Here is a 25442-nt window from a genome sequence, read left to right as displayed (position 1 = left end):
GTGCCCCTATCTCCAAGGAAAAATTTCTGAAGTTTCCAGTTTAGTCCCGAACCATTTTTAAAGCATGTATTGGGCTCCGTAGGCCCATATTAAGGACTTTAGGGTGAAATTTGAAATGAATTGATTTTGAATGCAAATTTTATGACTCGGTTTTGTATAAATGATAGTGTATAATCCGGTAATTCCTCGTAACCCTATTCCGGTGACAGTTGCAGGTTAGGGGTGTTACATTTGCTCTTTTTAACACAATTTCTAAAACTACTATAGTACCTCCCAACCCATAAATAGGAGAATAATATGTTTTAACGCACTCAAACCTATGTCCTCCTGCATTGACAACAATACTCATACCAATCGAGATAAGACTTAATTGGCATCTACAATATTATAATACGATTAGACACAAAATGATATAACATAAATATACAAACTTATTGAAAAATAAACATAATAAAAAAATAATGTTGAAAGTTTTTTTTTTCTTATACAAAATATCTGGTAAGTTATACAAATACAATACATGATAAATACAATTAAAACAAAAAATGTTACCTAAACATAAATGGAATGGATTCGGGTCTATTTAGTATTGCTTTTAATAAACACTTTTGGGACAAAAATATTCTTAAATAAGCTACTTTTTGAGAGAAAAAGTGTTTCTCTTAATCCAAAAATTGGCCCAAAAGTACTTTTTTCAGAAGCTAATAATTTTAGTTTCTCCCTGTGAAAAGCACTTTTGATAAGTATTCCTAAATTAGACCTTCGTGAGATAAGATATGAGTAGTCCACTCTCCTTAGGCTAAAACTCAATGTAATCACAATAGTTATATCTGCTCTTGTTTAGCAAACAAAACAAATGGCCTACCTAGTCACCTATATTAACACACATTGTATCTTTCTTGCTAGATATCATTGAACACTTGAGGGTAGGTAGGAGATTGTACTTTCCCAATGTTGATCAAGATGAAGGAATCTTGAAAAATAACTTCATTTAGGTGATGGAGTTTCCATTTGTGTTAGCCTTTAGGGGGTAAATGAGATGCGCCTACGACTCCTAGAGAGAATATGTAACTGAAGAAAAATCTCCTAGTAAGGAAAAACGACATGGACTTCACCTTAGGGTTTAGACCCGTAAGTGCCCCAAACTAGATTTTTTCCTTCAAAGTTTACAAATACAAATATAAAATAATCACAAATACAATATATATATATAAGTATAAATGATCAAATTAATATAAAGTACAAATGATCGAGCAAGTGAAATATAATCAAACAAAACTCACACAAGAGTAGCATCAAGAGGTTGGCAGGGGCTTTGACCCCTTAAAATGTAAAATCTCATTTTTAACCTTTTAAAATTTATGAAATTTTAAGTTAGTACAAGGTAAAAATTCACTTTGATTCTCAAAATGATAAAATTTTGATTTAATCTTTTAAAAATTAAAAAAAAACATAAGCTATTAAAATGATAAAATTGTATTTTTAGCTCTTATTAAAATATACAATTTAATTTTGGCCCCCACAAAAATTTCCTAAAATCACCCGTGAACCCACCCACATATACCAACTGAGCGTGGTGGAACTAGAGACCCATGCATGTAAAGATGAATTTGGGGGGGTGGCAGGGGCCTCCCCTCTAATTTTGTAAAATTTCTTTTAAGCCCCTTTAAGTTTTAAAATATTTTATTTTGATATTATAATTAGTGTCTAGGAAAAGGAAAAATTTGTGTTTGGCAAGATTTTTTAAATTTGATTTCTTTTATAGAATTTATATTTTTTAATGATAAATTTGGTAATTTTTTGGTTTAATTTAGTAAACTAATGCAAAGTAGTATCTAAATATTAATTAAGTAAAAAATAAACTTAAATAATTATAATATCTCATACAAATTGAGCATTTAACTTTTACTTTTCTTAAATTTTGATAATCAAGATTATCTTAAATTTAAAAATACATTGTTAAAAGTAGGTCCGACCCTTCTTTGAACATATATATTTTATAAAAATATCCTAATTGCATGTAATAACACTCGAACCTTGTAGGATTACCCTCTTTCTTATTTGCACTTTTCTCAAAAGCAGAGTTTTTCTACTTCTACTGATTTCTCTGCGTATTGTTTCATACTCTTCTGTGCATTGATGAATTCCTTGGACGACATCCGAACATTCCGGTTGGTTCAGATCGGATTTTGGGGCTGTTCCAATCGATATCTCTCATGAAATGGCAATTGAATCAGCAAAATAGCATAAGATAATCAGAGGACAGTAGTGGGCTAAGCATAGAAGTAGACTAATACATATCAAGTTTCACAAGGACCAAAAATTTCATAACCTAGCACACTATATGATTGGACAGAAAGAAAAAGGGAAACCTATCTATCAATGGATGTGATTAAAGAATTCAATAGATAACAAGTAAATGGAAGACATGATGAAGACTGATTCCTTTGCATCATCATTTGCACTATGTGGTGAAGAGGGTCCTCTTATGCTCCATGTTTCGCATCTGATAAAGTCGGGGGGCTTGGTGCTGATTTTGTTAGGTTGGAACCAGAACAACATGTGCTTCATTTTCATGGCTTGACCACGGCAAGTAACAAACACTGTTAAGGTTAGTGGCCGTTACCAAGTTAGATGGTGACGATGATAATATCTAGTAGGATAGGTTCATCATCAACCATGAGTTCCAATTGAATAAGGGCTCTAATGGAGCGAAGGCCATGGAGGTGATTATTGATACTTCTCAATAGCAATTTCGTGAAGAAGACATTTGCTACTTTACTCCATGTAGTATAAAAAATGGGTGCATACCATGGGGTTGCAAATGAAATTGATTTGTAAAATAAAAATCAAGTTAAAAAACAATAAATTTTAATCCAAAGTTACTAAAAATTATTATGATTTTTTTTATTTTTGCATATAATTTTTGTTACACATAAGATAACTTTAATACTATATATATAATGAGAAAAGTGTCTTATTCAAAAACTACTCATTAGGATAAAAAGAATGCATCAAATTGAGTAACTAAATTATTAGGATACATAATTTTTTTTAGACTTGACACGCACTCTGCAATTAATAAGATTAGTAGTTAAATTATAGTAATAAAAACATGATTAAGTTAATTAACCTAGACTAATTAATAATTAAACATGTATAAAAGGAAAAAAAATGCGGGAATTCATCTTTTCTTTCTTTCCATCGTCCATTATAGGTGAGAGCTTAAAAAACCTTTAAAAATTCTCCTAAGCATTCGACCATTAATTAGTAAGTGAATTCAAATCCTTTTTTTTGTAATTTTTATGAATTTGAGGTTATGAGAGCTTTGATTTAACTAGCCTAAGTATCAGTTAAAATTTTAAAAAATTGTCATTATTGATTCCTTGAAATATTTAGTTCGGATCAACAACTTACATCAACAAAGCCTTATCTAAAGCATGAATCCATTATATATACTTCAACAATACAAGTTTTGTTAACCAACCCAATCTACCCAAGCTCACCAAGGATTAATGTTGCAACCACAAAGATTATACAGTTTGTATGCACTCACTCTCAATTCAAACTTTCTTATCGAAAACCAGTAAGCACACTAAAAAATATGTACAATAAGTTTTCACAAAAGACAAAAAAAAAAGTCTCTGAAAGTAAAATATTAGTGCTCACAAAATAATAATTCTATTTTACGTCTGTCGAAACCTTTTTTTTTGAAAAAACAAGAATCGACTTTATTTGAAAATGAAAATTAAAACGGGAGTCGCCACCAATTCTTTTTTGTTTAGGTGTGATCGGATTACCTAGAAATTTGGTCATTTTAATAAAACAGGTTCGAGAGTCAATTATGTACAAGAAATTTTACGCCCAAAATTGGTACCTAACTGATTAATTAATGTCTTAATGTCGAAATTTAAAAACTCGAAAAGAATTTAGAATATGATCCCTTTTTGTGAATGCTCATTTTAAAACGTCTAACTATGTTGAAACGAGCATCAAAGGCTTACTTGTCCCAAGATAGTAAGGTGTCACATCCAGTAAGTTAGGACGCGACGTTTAAATCTTTGAGAGCAAGTTTGCCTTTAATCTTTATCGAAAGCTTGTGTATTTTGAAATCTAAAAGGATATTTGACTTTTTAGGTTTAACAAGAAAATCGAAACCCAGTAAGTTAGGGCACGATTCCTCGAATTTCCTAAAACGTGAAATATTGCCTCATTTGAAATATATTATTTTTTAGTAATAGCGAATACAACATTTAAAGGCATGCACTTATTTTGTTTGAAGTACAATAAAGCGATCTAAATTGGATAAATATGTTGGGGTTTACTACACAATATGATTTGAGCTAAGTAAAACAAAAGTGTAAAATAATAGAGCATGGAATAATGAAACACGAATTAGATACAATATTAATGAATGTCACAATATGAAGATAAATAATTTCTAGTACATGTAATGGCAATATTCACAATGTATATTACTTTTTAATACTCATCAATAATCAAAGACAAACGAAATAAAATAACATGCAAAAAATGATTCAAAGTAAATAGGATAAAAATTTAAAATTGATAACAAATAAAATAATTGAGATTTAAAACTTATAATACCAAAGAATGGTTCAAAATAAATGGCGTATGAAAAAGATTTAATATGAATAAAATATAAAATAATTTGAAATAAAATAATATATAAAACAAATTTCAAATAAATAATATGTTAAATAAATTAAGATAAATAATTCACAAAGTAAAATAAAAAAGGGACCCTTTCATATAAAAGAGCTTAAAATAAATAATGTATAAATGAAAATTTTAAAATAAACAACGTACAAAAACAGTTTAAATAAAAATTTATATATAAATGTAATCCAAAATAAAATTTAAGATAAAAAAATTTTAAAATAAGTAATATATAGGAAGCTTAAAAAAAATATCCATAAAAGAATTTAGAATCATTAACATATAAAAGATATATACAAAAGTTTAATATAAATAACTTATGAAATTTTAAAATTAATAATAGTAGAAAGGTTTATAATAAATAATAAGGAGAATTTAACACAATTATCATATAAAGCGATACAACTAAATAATATATAATAATATTTTTTTAAAAATAATATGTATATATATAATAATTTAAAATACAAAGATACATATAAAAATTTCAAAATAAATAATATGTATAATAGTTTAAAAGAAATAATATATGTAAAATATTTAAAATTGATAATAATCTAAAATACATGATATGTTCAAAAAAATAATAATAATAATAAACATAAATAGAAATACAATACATAGAAATATAAAAACAATAGAAGTATAAATAGATAAATAAAATTAGATAAATAGTAATAGTGATGAATAGGAAAATGTATGGAAACGTAGTAATAATAATAATAATAATAATAATAATAATAATAATATAATAATAATAATAATAAATATACTAGTAGAAGATGAAATGACGAATATTGAAAATGAAATAACAACATATATTTAGAAAATAAGTATTAAAATCCCTAATATATATATGTTTGAGGGATGTATAATATAAAAAAAAATAGATGAATAAATAAAATGCTAATAATAACAGTAATGACGAAGGAAAGAAAAAAAAGGCATAAAAATACATAATCAAATAAAATGAAAATAATGATAATTTAAAAAAATCAAAGAAGACGAACAAATAAAGAAACAAAATAAGCAGAACAATCATATATATGGAATAAGCTTGAAGTTAAATAAATAAAGGATTAGGTTGGGATTAAAATAAAATTTAGTGTCTAAATCATAATAAAATAAATGAATAATAAAAAAGGACTAAATTGAGTGTTAAAATAAGTACTTGGGGGTAAATTAAACTAAAATAAAAGGGAAGGGTCAAATTGTAACGCGTGCATTCATGAAAGGATCAAATGAGAAAATAATCCCTCCCCATTTGCGCAGCGTTTAAAAAGGACCAAAATAAAACTTTTCAAGTTTAGCGGGGTGAATTTAAGAATATAAAAGAAAAGGAAACATGACAAATTTGCAACAACTGTACAAGGCAGGAGACCAAAGGGATAAATATCCCCAAAAGAGCAGAACGCGCGGATCCCCCTGGAGCGGGTCGGGTCGCGCGCGAATCTGCTCTAAACGACGCCGTTTCGGCGCTAGGGCATTGGGTTCAAAACGGCACCGTTTTTGTGCCCTTATAAAAAACAAATTTTTTTTCTAAAATTCATTCCCACTGCCACTTTTTAAAAAAAATTCTGGAACTCTCCCCTCTTTTCTCTGCTAGGGTTTTGAACCCTAGCCTTTGCACCGCCGTTATGCCTCCATCGTGGCCCACCGCGTGCGGTGGTCGTGGTCGCGCAAAGAGGGGATTTCCCCGATCTCCTGTAATACAACGTTTTTTATATTCGAAAACCCCCTAAAATCATCCCCCCCTTTTTTCATAGCCGAATGCCTATTTATTTTGCTACCCTTTTTCTATTTGTTGCTTCTGTTTTTCTCTTTACTTTGCGTGTCTCTCTGCACTTTTTCTTGTTTCGTTTGCAGGTCTAGACGGAAGTAATAGGACGGGGTTGGCGCAAAGACGAGTAGAGGTGGTCAGGCCTCGGGGCCAGGCGTGGGCGGTATGCTCGAGGCAAATGGGTGAGCGGAAGGTGGAGGCTGCTGGTCAAGGGCAAGGGTTCTGTTCAGTTTAAAATTTTGGGTCAGTTGGGCCTTTAGGGTTTTCTAATTATTGGGTTATTTTGGGTTTTGGTTTAGGTTAGGGATTTGGGCCTGTTGAGTCTGGGCGGGCAAATTTGGGCCTGTACAACGTATATGTGTAGCATGATTGTAGAGAATTGATAGTACTTTAGTAAAATTTTAGAATAATCCTCCATAATATCTTGAAATATTTCTTAATCAAAGTCAAAGGATGATCATAAAAGAAAAGAGATAAAATCTGACTCCCGTATCTCCATAATTAGCCTAGTTTTATCTTAAAAAAACTTCTATTCTTTAGCATAAAATCGTGATAAATATCACTTAATAAATATTTTCTTACAAATTAAAAATAATCAACACATAATATGAAAACTATTTAAGCGTAAAAAGTAAATAGAAAGCATGGTGCAATATATCTTGTAACTCCAAAATATGACGAACAAAGTTCTAACCTCAGTATCATAGATTATTCACTTCTGCTCGTTTAAAAACTAATGGCCTTCCTTCCCTGCAAAATATGACTCGACCCTTAATGCCATCGTCAGGGACGAAGGGCCAGTTCTTCATTGCTTTTGAGAAGTGCTTTTCAGAAGTGCTTTTGAGAAGTGCTTTTGAGAATTTTGAGTGTTTGGCATTGCTGTCAAAAAGTGCTTTTGAAGAATAAAATGTCCATTTTAGACATGAGATTATAAAGTAGCAAATATGTATTTAAATAATGTTCAAATTAGTTAATATTATGATATTTTAGCAAAAATATAAAAAAATAAATTATTATAACTTATTGTTAATATTTTAATATATAATATTAATTTTAAATATTTCTAAGTAATTAATATTAATTATTTATAAAATTTAATTAGAATATATAAACTATATTTAAATATTTAAATATAAAAATTAAATATTTATAATTAGATATTGACACGATTGTATTATTATAAAAATTATTTTTATTTTTAATTAATGTTTTTAACATATTTGTATTATTTTATTTTAAAATGTATTTGAATATATAACTCATATTAGATATTAACATAACATAGAAAACATAAACTTAACAAATTAAAAAAAGAGAAGAAGAGAAGAAAAGATAAACTCACCAGCAAAGGGCAGTGTAGCAGCAGAGGGCAGAGAACAGTGTAGCAGCAGAGGGAACCAGCAAAGAGCAAAGAGCAGAGAGAAGTTTAGCAGCAGAGGGAACCAGCGTCGGTGTGGCTAAAATGGTAAAGTAACCAGGCAAAAGGACTTTTTGGCTGAAAAGCTAAAAAATCTACTTCTCATCTGCCGAGAAGTCCTTTTAAGAAGCTGTCCTTTTGCTCTCAAAATGAAATGCGTTCTCCTTTGCTTTTTAATGAAAAGCGCTTTTTTAACTAAAAGCTCATCTCAGCCGGGTTGAAGAACGGACCCGAAGTTAGAAGTTAGAAGCTTGAAGTTAGGGTGAAGACTCTTACTTGCCCTTGGTTTCCTCATCGACTATTGTAAAAGGTCAAGCATAGTCCAAACTATGCTTTTGATCATTATCAAATATATAGGCCCGACTTTGGGAGTAGTTTGAGAGTATTTTTTTCAGCTTTTAATGTCGGAAAAAAATCTTTAACTTTTTAAGTTTTTTTATCAACGCTTCATTGAAGACAAGAAAAAAAAAAGAAAATAAATTAAAAGGAGCCTTAAATTCTTCGCCTTCATGTCCACCTCCTTGACTTCTCCAAACCTCCACTAGTTCCCAAATTCCAACTCCTAACGTTAAAACTAATGAAGAATTTCAACTTTTCCCAAAAAATTCAATGGTTACTAGAATTCAACCTTCTCTATTTTCCTATAACCATGGCAATAGAAGAAATTTTTTACAAGTTAAATAAGGTCAAATTTCATTTAAGTAATACATCATCCATTAACATAATCAATTGAAGTTATTAGTTTTACTTTATATATGAGAGATGAGACTTTGAGATTCTAAAATAATTTTTTCGCTGGTTGTTGTCGGCTTTGGTGCGATAATCCTTCTCTCTTCTGTCATCCTGCGTGGTTGTGTGGGCTGCAGGTATTCAACTAACCGCTGCGCCTGCTTGCTGCCCATGGTGACTCCCATTCGTGGTCTGCTGAATCTACTATTGTTATAAATATAATTCTACCTCCTTCCTCTTCTTTCTTGTAATCTTTTTATTCTTAATTTGACGATATCTTTGGGTTTTAACTAATAAAGTCATTTAAGTCAACTTTATATTCAGCTTCTCCCCGTAATATACTACTGCATACTTTTTCTTTATGACTTTATGTGATTGAATGAAAAATGTTTTTTTTTAAAATTATGTTAGAAAATATCTTATTCGCTTAATGTAATAAAATGTATTATTTTAATGAAATTACTAGTATATTTTTTTATTTTATTGTATTATATTTTATAATTTTTTTAAAAGAGTCTCAATTTATTGTTTTGTCTTAGACTCAAAAATATAAAAAATAAATCTATAGATATAACCTAACATTCTTTGGACTCGTATTTGAATGCGATCCAAACTAAAGAAGGGACTTTTGTTGAGATAAATTCACAATCTTTTTGTTGGAGAAGGGAAATCCTCCTCACTACTCATCCTTCCAAAATAGAAACCATTTAATACAGCTCAAAAGTTTGAAATCTATGACACATCCTCAGTCAACTTTGATAGAGCACTCTTTGAAAAATTTTGAATGATAGGCATCTTTAATAATTAATTATATATATAAAAAAACACATCTCTAGTACGAATGTCTCCACATATTATTATCTCACTATACTCCTTATCATTCACAAAATGATTGAAATTATACATTTTAAATTAAGTTAAAAAGACAATTAGGAGACATCTAATAATTAATTATCAAATATAATTAGTGATTTGGAAAAGAAAATAAATTATTTTAATAATATTATCAAAAAATGTATAATATGTTTTTTATTTTTATTTATAAAAGAGGGAAAAATATAATAATAATATTTAGGAATTTCAAAACATAAATTTAAACAAAGATACGTGACTATTTTTGTAATTTTACCTAATATTTGAGCTTGGCCTTTAGCCTCCAATCGCTTCCTCTTCTTCCTTCTTTTATGCCTTTGGATTTATAAAAACCTCAATTTGCTTCACATATTTTCTTCTTCACAGCCTCAACCAGCCGCGCCGGATTTCCCTACTTACCCCGCTGGCACTTCCTTTTCTTTGTCATCTTCTCCCGAATCACAGCCTCGTTACTATAATTCCATCACCCAACTTTGGTAATTTCTTTCGATAATTATGAAATTTCTAGGGTTTTAAAAAATTTCTCTTCAACTTCCTCCTTTCTCAATTTTATTTTCTTGAAAACTTTCGGTTGACCCATAAAATTTTAGGTGCTCATTCCTAAAATTGCTGGTTTGTTTCTCTTTTCCTTTTCCTTTTCGTTTTTTTTCTCTTATAAATGAGCCATTGAGATCTGAAAAGAAAAGCAAAACATGTTTTATAGTTTGCATGTAAAGGAAATAATGAAAGAAGTTTCTTCTTCTTTTTTTTTAAAACTTTTTTTAGTTTAGTTAAATTTAGAAGTGCATTAAAGAAAGAGATATATTTTGCAAGGATGAGAAGTGATCTGGGAACTTAAACAATTTGATTTCAGCTTTATTTGGTATTAAATTGATCTTCTTGTTGTCTCTTTATTATTTGATATTCGTTACGGTTGGTTACCTTTATTACTTTCATTTGTGGAGATCTGCTTCTCAATGTTTGGGAAAATTGGGTTATATTATCTTGGTTTTATGGACTCACTAGTTGACTTATTTTCTCTGTAAGTGCTTGATTGAGTTACCTATTTGTTTTTTCTTCTGCTTCTTCTGCTGCTCTATGCCTTGTTTTTGATATCAAACTTGCATGTGACTTGTTTTATATTTTCTGGGGATTGGAATGGGATTTAGTTCTTATGGGTGTTTTGATATCTGTTTTTGCAGTGTGACTTGCATCCTTCAATCCTCTACAAGTCCAAATTAGTAGATCATGAATGAAAGGTTAGTAGTGCAAAAACTAGACTCCTTCATTTTATTTAACCTTTATAGGTTGTCTTTTTCATTTATATCCAATTTTATTGCATTATTTGTTGTTTTATTTAAGGGAGTAAATAATTGAACAATCACTTTTTTGAAGAGAAAAAGAATTTCACTCGTGATTTTGAATTTACTGATGACAAAATAATGTTTCATGATAACAGATTGCTTATGAATTTTAAGAAGAAAATAATAGAAGACCTGAACTCTTCCTTACTAAAAACTATTCCAAATACAAAACTCTAAATACATATATGGGATCAAAGCACTGAAAATAATTCGTCTTTTGATTCATGATAGTAGCTGGTTATGTGTTGATTACATTGTAATTTGCTAATAAGGGCTCATGTTATGCAGTAATACAAGTGTGGGAGGTCAGGATTTCATCACCCTTCCTGCGTCTAGTAATTCTATGTCTGGAAGTGAAAGTGGTGAACTTCGGGATGTGGATGATGGACTTCATCAAGTAGATTCTCAACCTAATAATGCAGAGGCTAAAGATGGTGAAGTGAAAACTGAGATCCTGCAGCTGAATGAAGGAGATATTAGAAATCCTCAGAACAATTTAATTGTGGAAGCAAAGGTAGACAACACTCTTGCTGGCGATTCATCTGACATGGAAATAAGTGATGAAATAACTGAAGTTCTTAGAGTTGAAAAGAAACTGGATGAGGTTAGCTCTGGAGCTCATTCTGAATCATTTAAGGTTGAAGAGAAATTGGATGGCTCTTCAATGTCTACCAAAAAGCGGTGTCTTGATCTCGAAAATGGAAGTCCCATCCAGAACCACACAATGGATGGTATTTGTATCCTGCTTCTCAGTTGTTATTGTTGCTTTCTTTCTTGTGTATTAGCTGACTCTCATATAAGAGCTTTGCTTCTGTATTTGTATGTTTCATAAGCTCAATTCCATATAATGTTAGTAAATATTTCCGTAGAGCCTATGGCATGATGATTTTTGTTTTCCATAATTCAATGTGTCAGCTGTTGTTAAGAGACCTCGGATGACATTTGATGACCAGCAACCTTCTATTCGTATTGTGTATAATTTCTTAACAAGGTTAGGGCCGGAGATTAATTCTGAAAATCAAAGCATGAAAAGTTTCATGTTTTTATTCCTTTTCTTGAAGTTCTGTTTAATAGACAGAAATATGATTAATTAAGATAGAGTGTGTTTGGGTTATATTTTACATTCTTTTAGGTTATATTCCTTATTGTTATCTCCCCCTTACTTTTTTCCAGAGCTAGTAAACAGAAGCTTGAGGAGCTTTTGCAGAAATGGTCAGAATGGCAAGCTGAACATGGTTCATCATTGCAAGTATGTCTGGTTAAATTCTTGGTTTTTAATTTTCTATCTCCATTCATCATATTTAAATCCTTTGTCTAATTTAGAACTGAGGATATAGGTTGGATTTATCATTCATAATTCCCTATCTCCAGATTGTATGTTTTAGTTTTTTTCCTTGAGGGTATCATATTCTTCCTTTTTTGAGAATATAATGGCAATTATTGTTTTACAGTACCTGCATTTTAGATTGAATTAGGTATTTTATGAACTTGTGGTGTTCGTTTGGACCATCTAGTACTTCTAAGTGTGTTCATTTGTTTGAATTTTGAATTTAATCATTAACTGTAACTTTCAAAGAGATGTTATATCTCAATCGGTGTCTCCTACTGAAATCTGTGGTGATAGATGGATGGGTGCATTTATATTTGTCTGACTGTGTCTGTTTTGATGGAAGGATGGTGTGTCAATAGGTATGCATTTAAGTGAATATGCATATGCAGATGGATTAATGTCTGAGCATGTGGGTGCATAAGCATGTGTATGCATCTGCACCTTATATTGTTCCATAGTGCAGTATTTTTATCCTTCACATTAAATGAAACTGAATGTAATCCAATCTGGTCAGGAAAATGAACTTACAGAATCAGGAGAAAAGACCTACTTTCCTGCTCTACGTGTTGGTGCAGATAAGCTCTCTGCCGTGGTAAGCTTGTCTTTAATCCCCTAGACTTCCATGTTCTGTGCCTGATGTATGTATTTTGATTTTTGTTATTGGAATGGTTGTTATTAGAGGTACAGTTTTGTACCTTTTATCCTTCCCTTTCTTTAATGTCATTGGCAATCTGTTATTGTGTAATTAATTCTTCATTATCTGAATTCTAAATCATGAGCAAATTCCTTTCTCTTGAAAAAGGGATCTGACATTTCAATCCTAATAATTATAAATTTTATGCAGATTAAAGTTTCTTGAGATCTGCAATTTCTGTTTTAAAAGGGCTGATTCTTGCGCTAGAGTTTATTGTATTCTCTCAATATATTAGTTTTGTTTTTTATTGGATTTGTAGTCATTCTGGATTGACGATCAAAGAAGGAATCTGCATGATATGGAGTTCATCCCTCTGGATGGTAATATTGTGCCACTTTATGATCGTGGGTTTGCAATGGGTTTGACTTCAGCAGATGCTTCAACTAATTTGGAAGGGTAAGTATCATTTGTGTTTTTTGTAATATTGTTCGCCATATAAATGGATAATGACATGCTAGTTTGTTATAAGATTCAAGGGCCTATTTTATGCGCTTGCACTTTCATGACTGCTCTTTTATAGTTCACAATAGCATCCAAAACAATTGTGTGCTTAGAATAGATGCATGCATACAAACTCTTCCAAAAAAATTGCATGCAAGTTGCCATTTATTTCATTGTTTCGACTTATCTATGCTCTTGCTCATTCTTATTGTTGCTTTATTGCATGTGCAATGCTGACTCATTTAGCAGCTGTATTTTTTATCCCAAAGTATGTGAATGTTTGGTTGGTCAGATTGATACATTGGATGTGGGTTTTGGAAATCAGAGTCAACTTTAACTGCTTTAGCAAGTTCCTCTTGTTTTTGTTAGTAAATTTTGTTTTGTTCAGTTATGGCAATCTAAATGCAGCAATCTCCATTGCACAAATAAATATAGCAGTGGTATGTTGACAGTTTAATCAGTTAATATACTGATCACCAGTTGTAATTATTAAATACAAAATAGAAATCGTAGCAAGGAAACCTTTTTCTTGCCAATAAATTATATTAAATTTTCCAAAAAAAGTAGTCTGTTAGTTTGGTTGATGTTACTATAAGCATGGTGCAGCTTGTGGCCTGCGTGGCTCTCCTACTTCTATGTTTGCCCTTCCACCTTAAATGTTCAATGTTCTCTTACCTGTTAATGTTGCAACTTGTAGAGGCCTGGAGATAAAAGACGAGGCTTCCCGTTGTTTCAACTGTGGTTCTTATAGTCATTCCCTGAAGCAATGCCCAAAGCCTCGTGACAATGTTGCTGTCAACAATGCTCGAAAGCAACACCAAAAGTCCAAACGTAATCAGAGTGCTGCTTCTCGCAATGCAACTCGCTATTATCAGAACTCTCAAGGTGGAAAGTATGATGATCTAAAGCCTGGTGTTCTTGGTGCTGAAACACGACAACTATTAGGCCTTGGGGTAATACTCTCCTTCCATTCCATGACAACTCCCCCTGCCCCCTTTTTGTGGTACCTAATGATAGACCCAAATATATTGGAAATCAACTTGATTTTGAGCCCAGTGCTGAAGTTCCAAAAGTTTTTTCTCTTGCTTTCGTTTTATTTTCTCAATTGTATGATTAGCATTAATACCAAGCATGTTCACTCCATTAACTTGTGCCAAGTATTAGCTAACGAACATATTCTGCCTTTTCCTTTTGTTCTTAATCTACATCACTAACAAACACATTCTCTCTTGTTGCGCATAATGGGCATGGACTATTGGCTTATTTCTACACAGCTAACAAAAAACATTCTCTCCTTTGATGGAAAAGCAAAAACTTTCTGGCTAAACATGAAATATTGCCATATCTCTAGTTATGCCTTTATGTTTAATTCGATAGTAATAACTGTTTAAGTTGTTTCTCTTTTTTGTTAATATATTCATCCATAGATAATGATGGAATTGGGACTGCCTTTTCCCTTGAGAATTAAAATTCCTTATTCATTTGCTTCCACAGGAGTTCGACCCTCCACCGTGGCTTAATAGAATGCGAGAAATTGGGTACCCACCGGGTTATCTAGGTAACTAAACACATCTGATCTATAGACTTTCAACCATATTTGAAGTTGTTGCCTTGAAACGTTATTGGTAAATAATCACGATTGGAAGAAATTGCAGTCTGCTTTCTCTTAAGGGCCATGCCATTTGCCCCAACTGTTTCAGTTGTCTTGTGTGATAAATAGTTTGAGATACATAATGTGTCATGGTTTAGAGATAAAGATGAGGGGTTGACCAATAAACATGTACTAGTTGCTGCAAATAATTAGGACAATGTCCTAAGGGCCCCACATCTTAAGCATCAAGAAAATAAAATATGGAAGCAAAGTGTTTGGTAGAGGAAAAGACGCGAAGTCTACAAATTTTATTGAATTCCAGGCCACAAATAAAAATGGCTTCCCCTTATAGTTTGCTCTTAAATTCGCATCTTCTGATCTCTAACCACCGTATCTAGATTGAACCATTGTATGCCAATTTAAATTATGCGTTAGCAGCTTAAACATTGACTTATTATTTTCTCATGCTACTTTAAATTGACCATCTCTAAAATTTTCAGCCCCTGACGAGGATGAGCCATCTGGAATTACAATATATGCTGATGCCGAAGTCGATGAAGGACAGGAAGATGGAGAAATTGCTGAGATGGTGCAGCAGCCTGAACCACGGATGAAAATGACGGTTGAATTTCCAGGCATAAATGCACCAATCCCTGTTGAGGCAGATGAAAAACTTTGGGCTCCTAGTCGAAGTTCTGAATCATTCAAGAGTAGGTCACAGTCGCACCATAGAGTGAACCATTCTTCTGAATCTGGCAGCAGAGGGCTGGAACGAAGGTATTTTAGTGATTATGAAGATGAAGGCGCTCCCGGAGTTGACTCCAGAGTTAGCTCATCCTATCCCCCAAGGTATGGTAATTATGATTCACCATACGGTTTTAACAGTCCAAGAGATCCTATTCCAAGGCCACGAAGCCCCACCTCGGGAAGGTCGTATTATGAGAGGGGTAGAAGGAGCCCCTTGGTATATGAAGATTTTGGTAGTCATGGCTCCTACGGTTCAAGATATTCTCCAAGAGCTCATGGATTTGAATATGAGACCGATGAAAGATGGGACAACAGCTACCTGGATTATTCATCTCGGTATAGTAGCCATCGATATCACAGCCGGTGGTGAATGGCACTGTTGTAACTTTCAATTTTGTCACTAGATATGATTGTTTAGCACCCCCTGTGGCCCACATAACTTGTAAAGATTTCTAGACAAAGGGTGGATGCATTGATAGTTTTAGCAACAGTGAAGTGGGAAGATCATTGTACAATGATTTAGATAGATAGGCCTAAGGTTAATTTAAATGGTTTGTTTACCTTAGATGTATTAGTTGCCATCTTGCTCTTATTATAATCTCTTCTTTCTTGGGGATGATAGTCGGGTGGATATTACTAATGTTTGAAAGATCCTAATTTTTGAACTCAATTTATCTAATATCTCAATTCATTATCTGCTTGTTACTATTTCGATTTGCATCTACTTTAGATGGTAACATCTGCACTCAAGTCCCAATATTAAACCAAAGACCCTTACAAATAATATCCAAATAAAGTAGGCTAATAGAGAGTTATTCTACAAGTTAAAATCGAACTTTGAGAAACATTGGCAGCTTATATGCCAAAATCTCTTTTGTTGACGTGGAAATGAATAACCCAGATGACTAACCAGAAATCAGCAACAAGTTGGAATCTGGTAATTTTGAAGGACAGGCCGAATAGCAGCCTTCCTGATCCTTGATGCCATTATTCCTGGTGGAAGCTCATTGTCAAGTCTAGCCAACTCACAAGTAAAATTGGTGCAAGAAAGCTTGAAGAAGGTTACTTTCCCTCGGACTTTAGTTGTCTTCCAAGTAAGAGAAGTCCAATGGTGGTGAAAACGGACAAGATTGTGGATGAATAGAAAACTGCAAGTAGTGCTCCTCTTAATGACTGCATCATAGAGTTTCAAGTTTTAGTATCAATAGCAACAGTTTAACTGTTACGAGAGAGTTTTCAGGCACCTTAGCTAGAAGCAGAGCATTGTCATTTGCATATTCCAATGAACTCTCCGGAATGCTTTGGATGCCCTGAGCTATTTGCCATGAAAGAATCCTGGAATTTTCAATTTGTAAGAGCTGTTATTTAACATTGTTTTAGGATATATTTAATAGAAATTACAGCATGAATGAGATGTTTACCCGAAAACGAAACCTATTGCAGCTCCAATGTTAGCTTTCTCCGATGTTACCTCAACCTGAAGTTCTCCAAACTGCAAGTGGAAAACAACTTCTACTCAATAATTACTTTAGGTGCATTCAACTGAATATATGTTCTAGAACAAGTGGAGAAATTCCATCTACCTTAAACATTCTAGTTTCCGTTTTTGGTTGTTCTTCAGTTGTTGCAGACATTGAACTTGCAGGCAGAAGTTTTCCAGCTGCATTCATTGCTTTTGCTATCTACAATGGTTCAATGTGAATCTTATTCAAATTTTAAGACAATATAAGAGTTTTCTAGGGTTGGGGTTAAAAATCTCAAGAAAACTTTTTGACATGGGACTCGTGATCTGAGTTGAGGTTGAGGTCCTCTGTGCAATTTCCTTGTTTCTTGATCATGAGCTACAATAAATAGTTCAGTATCTCTTCAATCTGTATGAAAATAAGTTAGAATGTGCATGACTATGTTCCATAGACTCGGTACCAGATACAGGTAATATGGAATTTTTCGAAGCTTTCCTTACATTTAGAGGATCATACCTCCAAATCTACATTCGTTGGAAATGGAAGTTTTCAAGGAAAATGAAGAATTGGAATAATATAGGCTCATAAAATTGACAACGATACAACAAAAGGTATCTATTTCCGGGTTACTCGAAATACCTTTTGAAGTTCGCCTTGACCATACTGTCCCATAGCCTGGAACCTTCTTCCAGCAGCTACCAATCGCCTTCCAAATGCTAAAAGCAGCAAATAGTTGGAAACAAACAAGATTTCAGAAATAAATTTATCTAAGATTGATATTTTGATGTCATTTGCAGATGCCTTTTTCTTACCTGATTTTGCGCTGTCAGTCAAAGAGTTGGCAAGCAACGGGACCTTGCTTGCTAATGCATACGAAGTTGATGTATCAGCTGACTCCCAAGCTCTTGAGAGATTTAATAATGTTTTCCCCAACTCCATACCACACTGAAAAAGATCATTCAAAAAGATAAGTTCCTTATGACCGGTTTTATTCTGGTTCGTAACAAAAAGGTTATCAACAACACTGTATAGTCGATATCGAAACTTGTACAAGCCACTAAAAAAAATTCCTATCGTTGATTGAACATTTTGTACAATTCCTGAAAGCAAGATAGAGAATAAGGATTGTTCCCCAAATTGGTTCAGGCATCAAATTATGTGAACTTAGACTTAGTAATGGTGGATATCTCCCAATGAGGGATGTCATGAACTAGAAATGACACATCAGTGTTAAGCATTCAACCTAAAACCGTGTTTTAGTCTACAATTTAAAACCAATTGGCAAAAAAGGTAGATAGGCACAGTCTGAATACAAGATCACATAGGCACAGTCTGAATACAAGATCACAGGCAACCCAGGACATAATAGATGTGATATAACATTTCTCTCGTGTAAATTAACAAGAGCGATGATGGCCTATACGCTAACAACCTCACATGAATTCAGACAGGAAGAACATAACACACAGAACTCAAATACATGACCTTGGGAAATCTAAGAATTAATCGACGTGGGACAAGATCATTAACAAGAAGATAACTAGATAAGAAGCCATTGTTTGCATCCTATGTATATGATACACAATTGGAGTCATTAACAATGAGACTCTCAATAAGGAAACAACACCATTTCTCAAAACCATATTCCAGAATCCTTTCTAGCAAAGCATATATGGTTTAATCTTTCTATATAATCCTGCAATTCATCCTTTTTCAAATAATCTCAAAAGAATTTTGAAGACTGAAATTTTAATTGAAGAAATTAAGCAACCAAAACAAAGAGTAAAGATAACTAACCTCATCAATCACAGGTCCATTTGAAAGATCAAAAGCAGCATCATTCAACTAAAACACACATTTACAACACCCACAAACACCATCAATTTTTTTACCTGCTTTAAAAAACCCATAACCCCCCACCAAAAAGAAACATTGTTAATTATATCCAAAAGGGTCATCAAAATTCATCTTACGTCTAAACGAAGATCGTTCGGCAACTGGGAAAAGTAATCCGATGGAAGATCAAAGCTATCCTGTAAACATCCAAAATGGCATTACGAAAACAAATGCAAAGAACAAAATTCGATAAAAAAAAAGGCAATGAATTTAGCACATACAGCAAGTTGTTGGAGAAGGGTTTGAAGGTCGGGTTGAAGGGACTTGGGAGAGTCGGATTCAGTGAGAGCAAATGGAATGGTTAGACGCTTTGAGAGGTGGAGAGTTTTGGAGTGGTTGGCAGTGGTTTTGAAGGGGATGTAGATGGGATTGTTGTGAAATAGAAGGGCAGGAGAGGGGCATGGAGTTGAAGGAAAGGTTAGAGGTTTAAGCAAAGAAAAAGAAGATGATGAACAAGAAGACATGTTTCAAAGTTTTTGAGTTGTTCAAAGCCAGAAGCTGTTGGGATTTTTCGATCGTTTTGGAAGTTAGCTTCTTCCACTTAATTTTTATACCTTTCTTTTAAAAATAAATTAGTTTTCTTATGGATATGGGTTGGGGTTTTATTATGATTGCAGTCCCACATTTGATTTTTTTTCATCTTTTGGATAATCTTTTAACTCATTTGTATATGAAATAAATCTTTTTTATACTTAAGATCTATTTTTATCTCCTTTACTACTATTTCATTTCCGTTTTACGATCCATTCTCGAATACAGGTGAGCATTTGATTGAATCGAATAAAAATATTTTGAGTTAATCGAGTTGACGAATCATATTTTATCATCCTAACTCAATTTGAAATTTTTTTAAATCGAGTCGAGTGAAATAAAATTCGAATTGAAATAAATAGAATATATTTGTTCGAGTTAAATTAAAAAAAATATTTTGAGTGCTTGTAATACTGTCACCCACTGTAATTAAATTTGTCCACCATAATCAAATTAAAAAATATATTAGAAAATACTTCTTTATACTTCTTTACTTGCTTAATTGCTTTAATTATTTTATTATTTTTGTCACTATGTATTTTGAAATTTAAAAATATATTAATTGTAAAAAATAGGATTTTTTAATAAAATTATCTTAAAGATAAAATATAAAATTGATACCAATATAAAATTTTAACACAAATATTTTATGGTACCACTAATAATTCAATTTTAGCAAAAAATTATAAAGATTCCATATGATAAAACAATTCAATAATATAAATAATACAAAATGTGAAATTTAATTTAACAATATAAATAGTAAATATAAATAAAATTATTATTATTTAGGTTTAGGACTTTTTTTTCTTGATGATTTTAATTTTTTATTTAGGGGTAAAAGGTGAGAAATAAAAGTTTAGGGGAAAAATAAAAAAATTTTAGAGGTTGAAGGACTAAAATTTTGGAAGGGAAATATTTAAAAAAAATGGGGGGATGGGTTTAGGGTAGAAGGGGATAGGATGGGAGGAGAGCAAAAGTGTGAAGAAGTACAAATTTTTAGAGGAAAGTGAAGAGCTTTAAGAGTTTGGGGTAATAATATAAATTATTATAGTTTGATATTTAGTTTATTCGAGTTATTCGAATTTGAAAACTAAACTCAATTCGATCTCAAAATTTGAAAAAGAATTCGAATTGACTCGAATAACTCGATTCGTTTAACTAGAAATTTAATTTTTTTTCTATTTTTTTTAGTTGAATCGAGTTTTACTCACTCCTATTTTCGGATACTAACATTATGCACACCATGAAAATTTTCTTTTTGGTTCAACATGAAATTTATGTAGCCATACCATATTACAAGTAAAAACCAAAGGAATTTTCCTTTCTGAAAAATAAAAGGAATATCATTCAATAAGTCAAACACAAAGAAAACATGTTTCAAATTCTCCAGCAATATATAGTTCAACAAAACGGAACAAGAAAGTTAAAACCTAAAAATATAGGTACATATAAGGGAGGGAAGGGCTTTGTGATACAAAATTGCCTAAAACCATGTTTCACAAATAGCCAAAACTTGAAATTGAGTACATTTGAGGCTGTTACTAGCTTAGCTTGACATCAGTTGGGTTAGTTAACGACCTTCGCCACCTTCCTTAGCTCGATTTGGCCAGTCAATGGGCACTGCATCTCAGTCCAACTTATCGGAACCATTGTTGCACCTATAGTATACAATGGAAACAGAAGTCGAGTAGTCATTGAACACAATACTGGATGCATACAGTAGGAAGCCAATAGGACTAATAAGAAACATCTATGGTTCGGGCCAAAGTTAAAAAGAAAAGAAAAGGAAGAGCAATCTTACCAGCTGAGCTTTCAGCAGACACGACGCCCAATTCGTTCTTAGCCGTGGATAGGTAATAAGCCCGTGCATCTCCAAGAGACAGCTTAATAAAGGAGCAATGTTAAGGAAAACCATTTGCATAAACAAAACGAAATACATTGCAATACATTTCACTAAAATAACAACTGACTGGATGAAATGTTACGATTCATGAATAAGACATCCTATAACATGAAGGATACCACTACTGCTCTGACAATATCGCCAGGATGAAATGACAAATGCATATCCACTTTGTCAATTTCAGTAGCTCTAACATCCTGTTGCCTGTTAAAATAAACAGTCTTTCAATGAATACATACCTTTTGCAACATCTAGCCAGAAGTATATAAATTTATCAAACATTAGAATGGACGAAATGACAAATGCATATCCACTTTGTCAATTTCAGTAGCTCTAACATCCTGTTGCCTGTTAAAATAAACAGTCTTTCAATGAAGACATACCTTTTGCAACATCTAGCCAGAAGTATATAAATTTATCAAACATTAGAATATCTCATGGACTCTATACAACTCAAAAGTGATAGGAAAATGGCATTTTTTAAACTTATAATAGACAGTACACACTATCAATGGGACAATATATCCATATCGAGAAAAAGACAGATGCGGCGAGGATATGCTAAACAAGGAGAATTTCATCAATCAATTTAAGGTTTGAATACCTGGTTGCATGGAACCGTTAGCTGCCTAACATAATTTTTATTAAATGAATCATGGGCTACAAGGAAAAACGAATTTCCCAAAAACAAATGGGTATACAGCCTTTGGATCATAGAACCAAAGTAAACCATGTGATTCTAAAGGAAAGAAAACGAATTTCCCAAAAACAAATGGGTATACAGCCTTTGGATCATAGAACCAAAGTAAACCATGTGATTCTAAAGGAAAGAAAACAGTTCTTTCATGTTAGAACAAGAGGGGAGAAGGTATATATAAAGTTTGCAGGTAACAAATTCAACAAGAGGGGAGAAGGTATATATAAAGTTTGCAGGTAACAAGTTCAACAAGGATATATTTAACATTTAACAATCATTATCGGCAAACCGGTTCCCGGGTAATTGTGACTGAAATCGATATCTGAATGTTAAACAATTACATTATTTTCAAAGAAGAGAACTCCGAGCTTAGTCCTAATAAAAGAGAAAAGAAGATCATGTACCTAATTATACCAGTGAATTTTTCTCTCACAGATTTCGGACCAACACACATAATATCAGCTGATGCTGTCCTAGCCATCACCTTTGTAACCTATTATTCAAATAAAAAAAACATTTTGATATCACAAAGTAAATAAATGCTTGCAACATATAAAGAAGCACAAGCAATCAACATCATACATTCAACCAAAAACTTAAGTGTGATTTTATGTCAAAATGCTTCTTTGACAACATGAATCTAGAACTTACTCGGGCAATGACAACCGAACCAGGTTCTGGAACAGGACCATGGGCTTTGTGACCAGTTACTTCCACAGTTGGTCTCTGTAAATGAGTACGATAAAATTATTATCAGTACAAATGTCCAGAATAGTAACACATTCTATAACATTAATTTTGATTCTCAAAGCACTGATTCAATTAAAAGTCTAAAAGTATGAATTATACCTACCTAAACTTATAAGAATATATTCCATCCCAATGTGGGGTTGGGGGCGGGGGGAAGAGAGAATAATTCATCAAACCTAAATAATAAAGCTAAAACCTTCGACATTATTTGTAAGAATATCGTAATTAAAAGTGGGCAAAAATTGTTCAAAGTAGTCTAAACTAAAACCCCACAAATTACTTTGAGAAACAACATATGACCAGACGAGGAAAAACAATAATGGGTCATATTTATTTAAGCTAAAACCCTCTAATAAATCTAAAACCCAGAATTTTTATTAATGGATGAACATAAAAATAACAAGAAAAATAAAAAAAGACCCAAAACCTTGTCATTGGAAGCGGGAGGAGGGGCCTGGATGCGGCGGAAGCCGGTAAGGGAAGCGTAGATGGTGTTGTTGTGAGAGGCGGCATACGCTCCTTTCCCTGCTTTCAGATCAGTGGCTTTTCCTAATACCTCTCCTGGCGTAACCATCTCATCTGCTTCTTCCATTTTTTTTATTTTGCAATGAATTGAGCCCAAACTCTGCCCTTGCTTGCTGCTTCCTTCTTGGTCGGAGGCTGCCTTTTGCTTACCTATACTCTTCTTAACTCAAATTGGTTTCATTTAATTGAATTGATAAATAAAAGGGAGAATATTTCATAAATAATAATGCGAGATTTAATTATTAAATAAAATTAAAAAATAGTGGATGATATATAAATAAATATTAATATTTTTATTTAAACATAATTAAATAATAATTAATTATAAGTCAATATTAAAATTTTATTTTTTATATTTAAAATTTTAAATCTTATGCTCGAGATTTAAGAATCTAAACCTTTAAACTTAAAAGATTTTAAATTTTAGAATTATTTATATTTATTTATAATATTTGATTATATTTAAATAAAATTATTAATATTTATTTATAAGTTGTTTATATTTTTTATTTAATTTAATGATAATGTATCATGTTATTATTCATTAATGGTGTATGAGACTTATATATTAACAATACATTAAATATTATATATAATTTTTTAATTTTTATTATTCTATTTAAAGTATTTTTATTTTTATAAGCATCCAAATTAATTTTAAATAAAATGGTTTCTAATGCATTTTGGGCCAATTTTAAAAACAAATATTTGAATGTCAAAATATGTTTCAAAACTTTATATTTGAAATATAATTTCTGCTTTTATTTTAGGATTTTATTTTTTTTTTATTTTTCAAATTTAAAAATTTAAATCTAATTATCATCACCATTAAAATTTTTCTGTTAAATTTATTACAGTAACATTTTGACATTAAAAAAAATCAACTATATAATATAAAATTGACATTGCAAACGTTGGCATCTATTTTTTCTTAAAATCACCTATCCAATATCAATACTTTAATCAGTATAATCAAAATATTAATTATTTAAATTAAAATAATGAAATTGTAAAAATAAAAAAAAAATTAAAACTTAAATTTGTGAACTATTCTTTAAAAAAAAAAGCAAATGGGCAGGCATGTTTCAGGGCATTCAAATTAATTATAGGAGAATAGATTTACGGTGGAAAATATTTTTCAATATATAATAAATACAAAATTATTTATGCAAAAAAAGTCAGATACATTTTAAAATTAATAATAATGTTAAACTAATGAATTGAGTCACTAGACTAGATTCGTGATATAAAATTTAATATTAATATTTTTTTGAGACAAAAAAAAATTTAATATTAAATTAAATTTTGAAAATTTCTTTTAATTGAATTATGTAATTTACGGGCAAAGTCAACATTTAGTAATATGGTTTTGTCGTTTCATTTGGGTTTTAGAAGGATAAAAATCGACTGTCCCTAGTTTGTGCACCACCAATCTAAAATCAACACGTGGAATAATTTTGATAATTAACATTTATTCAACGTCTTCTTGTAAAATGAAGTGCTGCTTTGTTTTGGAGTTCAAGATTGCTCCCTTCCAATCATAAAAAAAAAAAAAGAAAAGAAAAAGAAGGTCTATCACTCATCTCAGGCAACCATTGGAGTGATTTGAAGAAAAGCAAAACTTGTGATTAGAACTAAGTTCTAGTGTGCGTTATCAACAAAGATTCAAACACTTGGGAGTTATATATGATTGAATGAAGTGTTTCTACGGCTACTTCCCCCATGGAAACATCACAAGTGAAGAGATATGGCCAACAAATAGCCATTATAATAAACTGTAAGAGAAAAGCTTCAAGTTTCTTAGCACCCAAATCCAAATTGTGGAATAGGACTAAAAACCCGTAAAAGAAAAGACATTTTATCTTATTTTCTGAAAAACCCGGATAAAAAAGCTGAGAATTTTGAAATGCGTAGAAGTAAAGGTAGAAGAAGAGAAAAGAAATCAAGATTATGCTAATTAAGGGTGCCTTGTGCAGTGTTTGCAAATCATTTGTCTGACAAAACCTTCATTTTTTGCCGAAGGTGTAATGGTGAAGAGCATGGTTTCAT

At 31.7% G+C, this 25442-nt stretch overlaps 3 protein-coding genes and 2 long non-coding RNA genes across 7 annotated transcripts; 2 read left to right on the top strand and 3 right to left on the bottom strand.

Annotated features, from left to right (window-relative positions):
- Window positions 1-6191: 6191 nt before the first annotated feature.
- On the top strand, window positions 6192-6880 carry LOC107893183 (uncharacterized). The gene is made up of 2 exons (XR_001682754.2): window positions 6192-6386; window positions 6547-6880. It is a non-coding gene; the product is annotated as an uncharacterized lncRNA (long non-coding RNA).
- Window positions 6370-8579, bottom strand: LOC107893184 (uncharacterized). The gene is made up of 2 exons (XR_001682755.2): window positions 7803-8579; window positions 6370-7352 (listed from the first exon to the last, which is right to left on the bottom strand). It is a non-coding gene; the product is annotated as an uncharacterized lncRNA (long non-coding RNA).
- Window positions 8580-9719: 1140 nt separating this feature from the next.
- On the top strand, window positions 9720-16319 carry LOC107893182 (uncharacterized). Of its 3 annotated transcripts, none has more exons than XM_016818107.2 (10): window positions 9720-9955; window positions 10661-10717; window positions 11111-11553; window positions 11738-11813; window positions 11996-12071; window positions 12667-12744; window positions 13106-13242; window positions 13985-14240; window positions 14782-14845; window positions 15379-16319. In XM_016818107.2, exons 2-10 carry the CDS (start codon window positions 10707-10709, stop codon window positions 15993-15995), a joined length of 1758 nt encoding a protein of 585 aa, XP_016673596.1. In that variant the 5' UTR covers window positions 9720-9955; window positions 10661-10706; the 3' UTR covers window positions 15996-16319. The 3 variants fall into 3 exon arrangements, with proteins under 3 accessions (XP_016673596.1, XP_016673594.1, XP_016673595.1); XM_016818105.2 differs by having other exon boundaries at window positions 9745-9955; window positions 11111-11559; XM_016818106.2 differs by having other exon boundaries at window positions 9784-10091; window positions 11111-11559.
- A 47-nt stretch (window positions 16320-16366) lies between these two features.
- Window positions 16367-19554, bottom strand: LOC107894431 (uncharacterized). Its single transcript, XM_016819707.2, has 9 exons — window positions 19206-19554; window positions 19062-19121; window positions 18886-18933; window positions 17901-18033; window positions 17728-17804; window positions 17209-17307; window positions 17047-17117; window positions 16870-16960; window positions 16367-16798 (listed from the first exon to the last, which is right to left on the bottom strand). The coding sequence occupies exons 1-9, from the start codon at window positions 19446-19448 to the stop codon at window positions 16688-16690; spliced, it is 933 nt and encodes a 310-aa protein (XP_016675196.2). The 5' UTR covers window positions 19449-19554; the 3' UTR covers window positions 16367-16687.
- Window positions 19555-20818: 1264 nt separating this feature from the next.
- Window positions 20819-23583, bottom strand: LOC121203562 (exosome complex component CSL4). The gene is made up of 6 exons (XM_041085518.1): window positions 23296-23583; window positions 22770-22844; window positions 22523-22611; window positions 21541-21625; window positions 21320-21401; window positions 20819-21176 (listed from the first exon to the last, which is right to left on the bottom strand). Exons 1-6 carry the CDS (start codon window positions 23458-23460, stop codon window positions 21085-21087), a joined length of 588 nt encoding a protein of 195 aa, XP_040941452.1. The 5' UTR covers window positions 23461-23583; the 3' UTR covers window positions 20819-21084.
- Between the last annotated feature and the right edge of the window lie 1859 nt (window positions 23584-25442).

The sequence above is a fragment of the Gossypium hirsutum genome, chromosome A13, assembly GCF_007990345.1.
Source record: "Gossypium hirsutum isolate 1008001.06 chromosome A13, Gossypium_hirsutum_v2.1, whole genome shotgun sequence".
Classification (NCBI taxonomy): Eukaryota; Viridiplantae; Streptophyta; class Magnoliopsida; order Malvales; family Malvaceae; genus Gossypium; species Gossypium hirsutum.
This window is presented reverse-complemented; position numbering and strand designations above follow the sequence as displayed.

Coding starts and splice junctions, on each gene's coding strand:
- LOC107893182 (XM_016818105.2), top strand. Junction 11,814..11,995: donor GTGTATAATTTCTTAACAAG/GTTAGGGCCGGA, acceptor ACTTTTTTCCAG/AGCTAGTAAACAGAAGCTTG. Junction 12,072..12,666: donor AACATGGTTCATCATTGCAA/GTATGTCTGGTT, acceptor CAATCTGGTCAG/GAAAATGAACTTACAGAATC.
- LOC107894431 (XM_016819707.2), bottom strand. CDS start 19,448: ATGTCTTCTTGTTCATCATCTTCTTTTTCTTTGCTTAAACCTCTAACC. Junction 19,122..19,205: donor CCCTTCTCCAACAACTTGCT/GTATGTGCTAAA, acceptor GGATGTTTACAG/GATAGCTTTGATCTTCCATC. Junction 16,799..16,869: donor ATGCTCTGCTTCTAGCTAAG/GTGCCTGAAAAC, acceptor TCTATGATGCAG/TCATTAAGAGGAGCACTACT.
- LOC121203562 (XM_041085518.1), bottom strand. CDS start 23,460: ATGGAAGAAGCAGATGAGATGGTTACGCCAGGAGAGGTATTAGGAAAA. Junction 21,626..22,522: donor AAATTCACTGGTATAATTAG/GTACATGATCTT, acceptor TTATTTTAACAG/GCAACAGGATGTTAGAGCTA. Junction 21,402..21,540: donor ATATTGTCAGAGCAGTAGTG/GTATCCTTCATG, acceptor TCCTTTATTAAG/CTGTCTCTTGGAGATGCACG.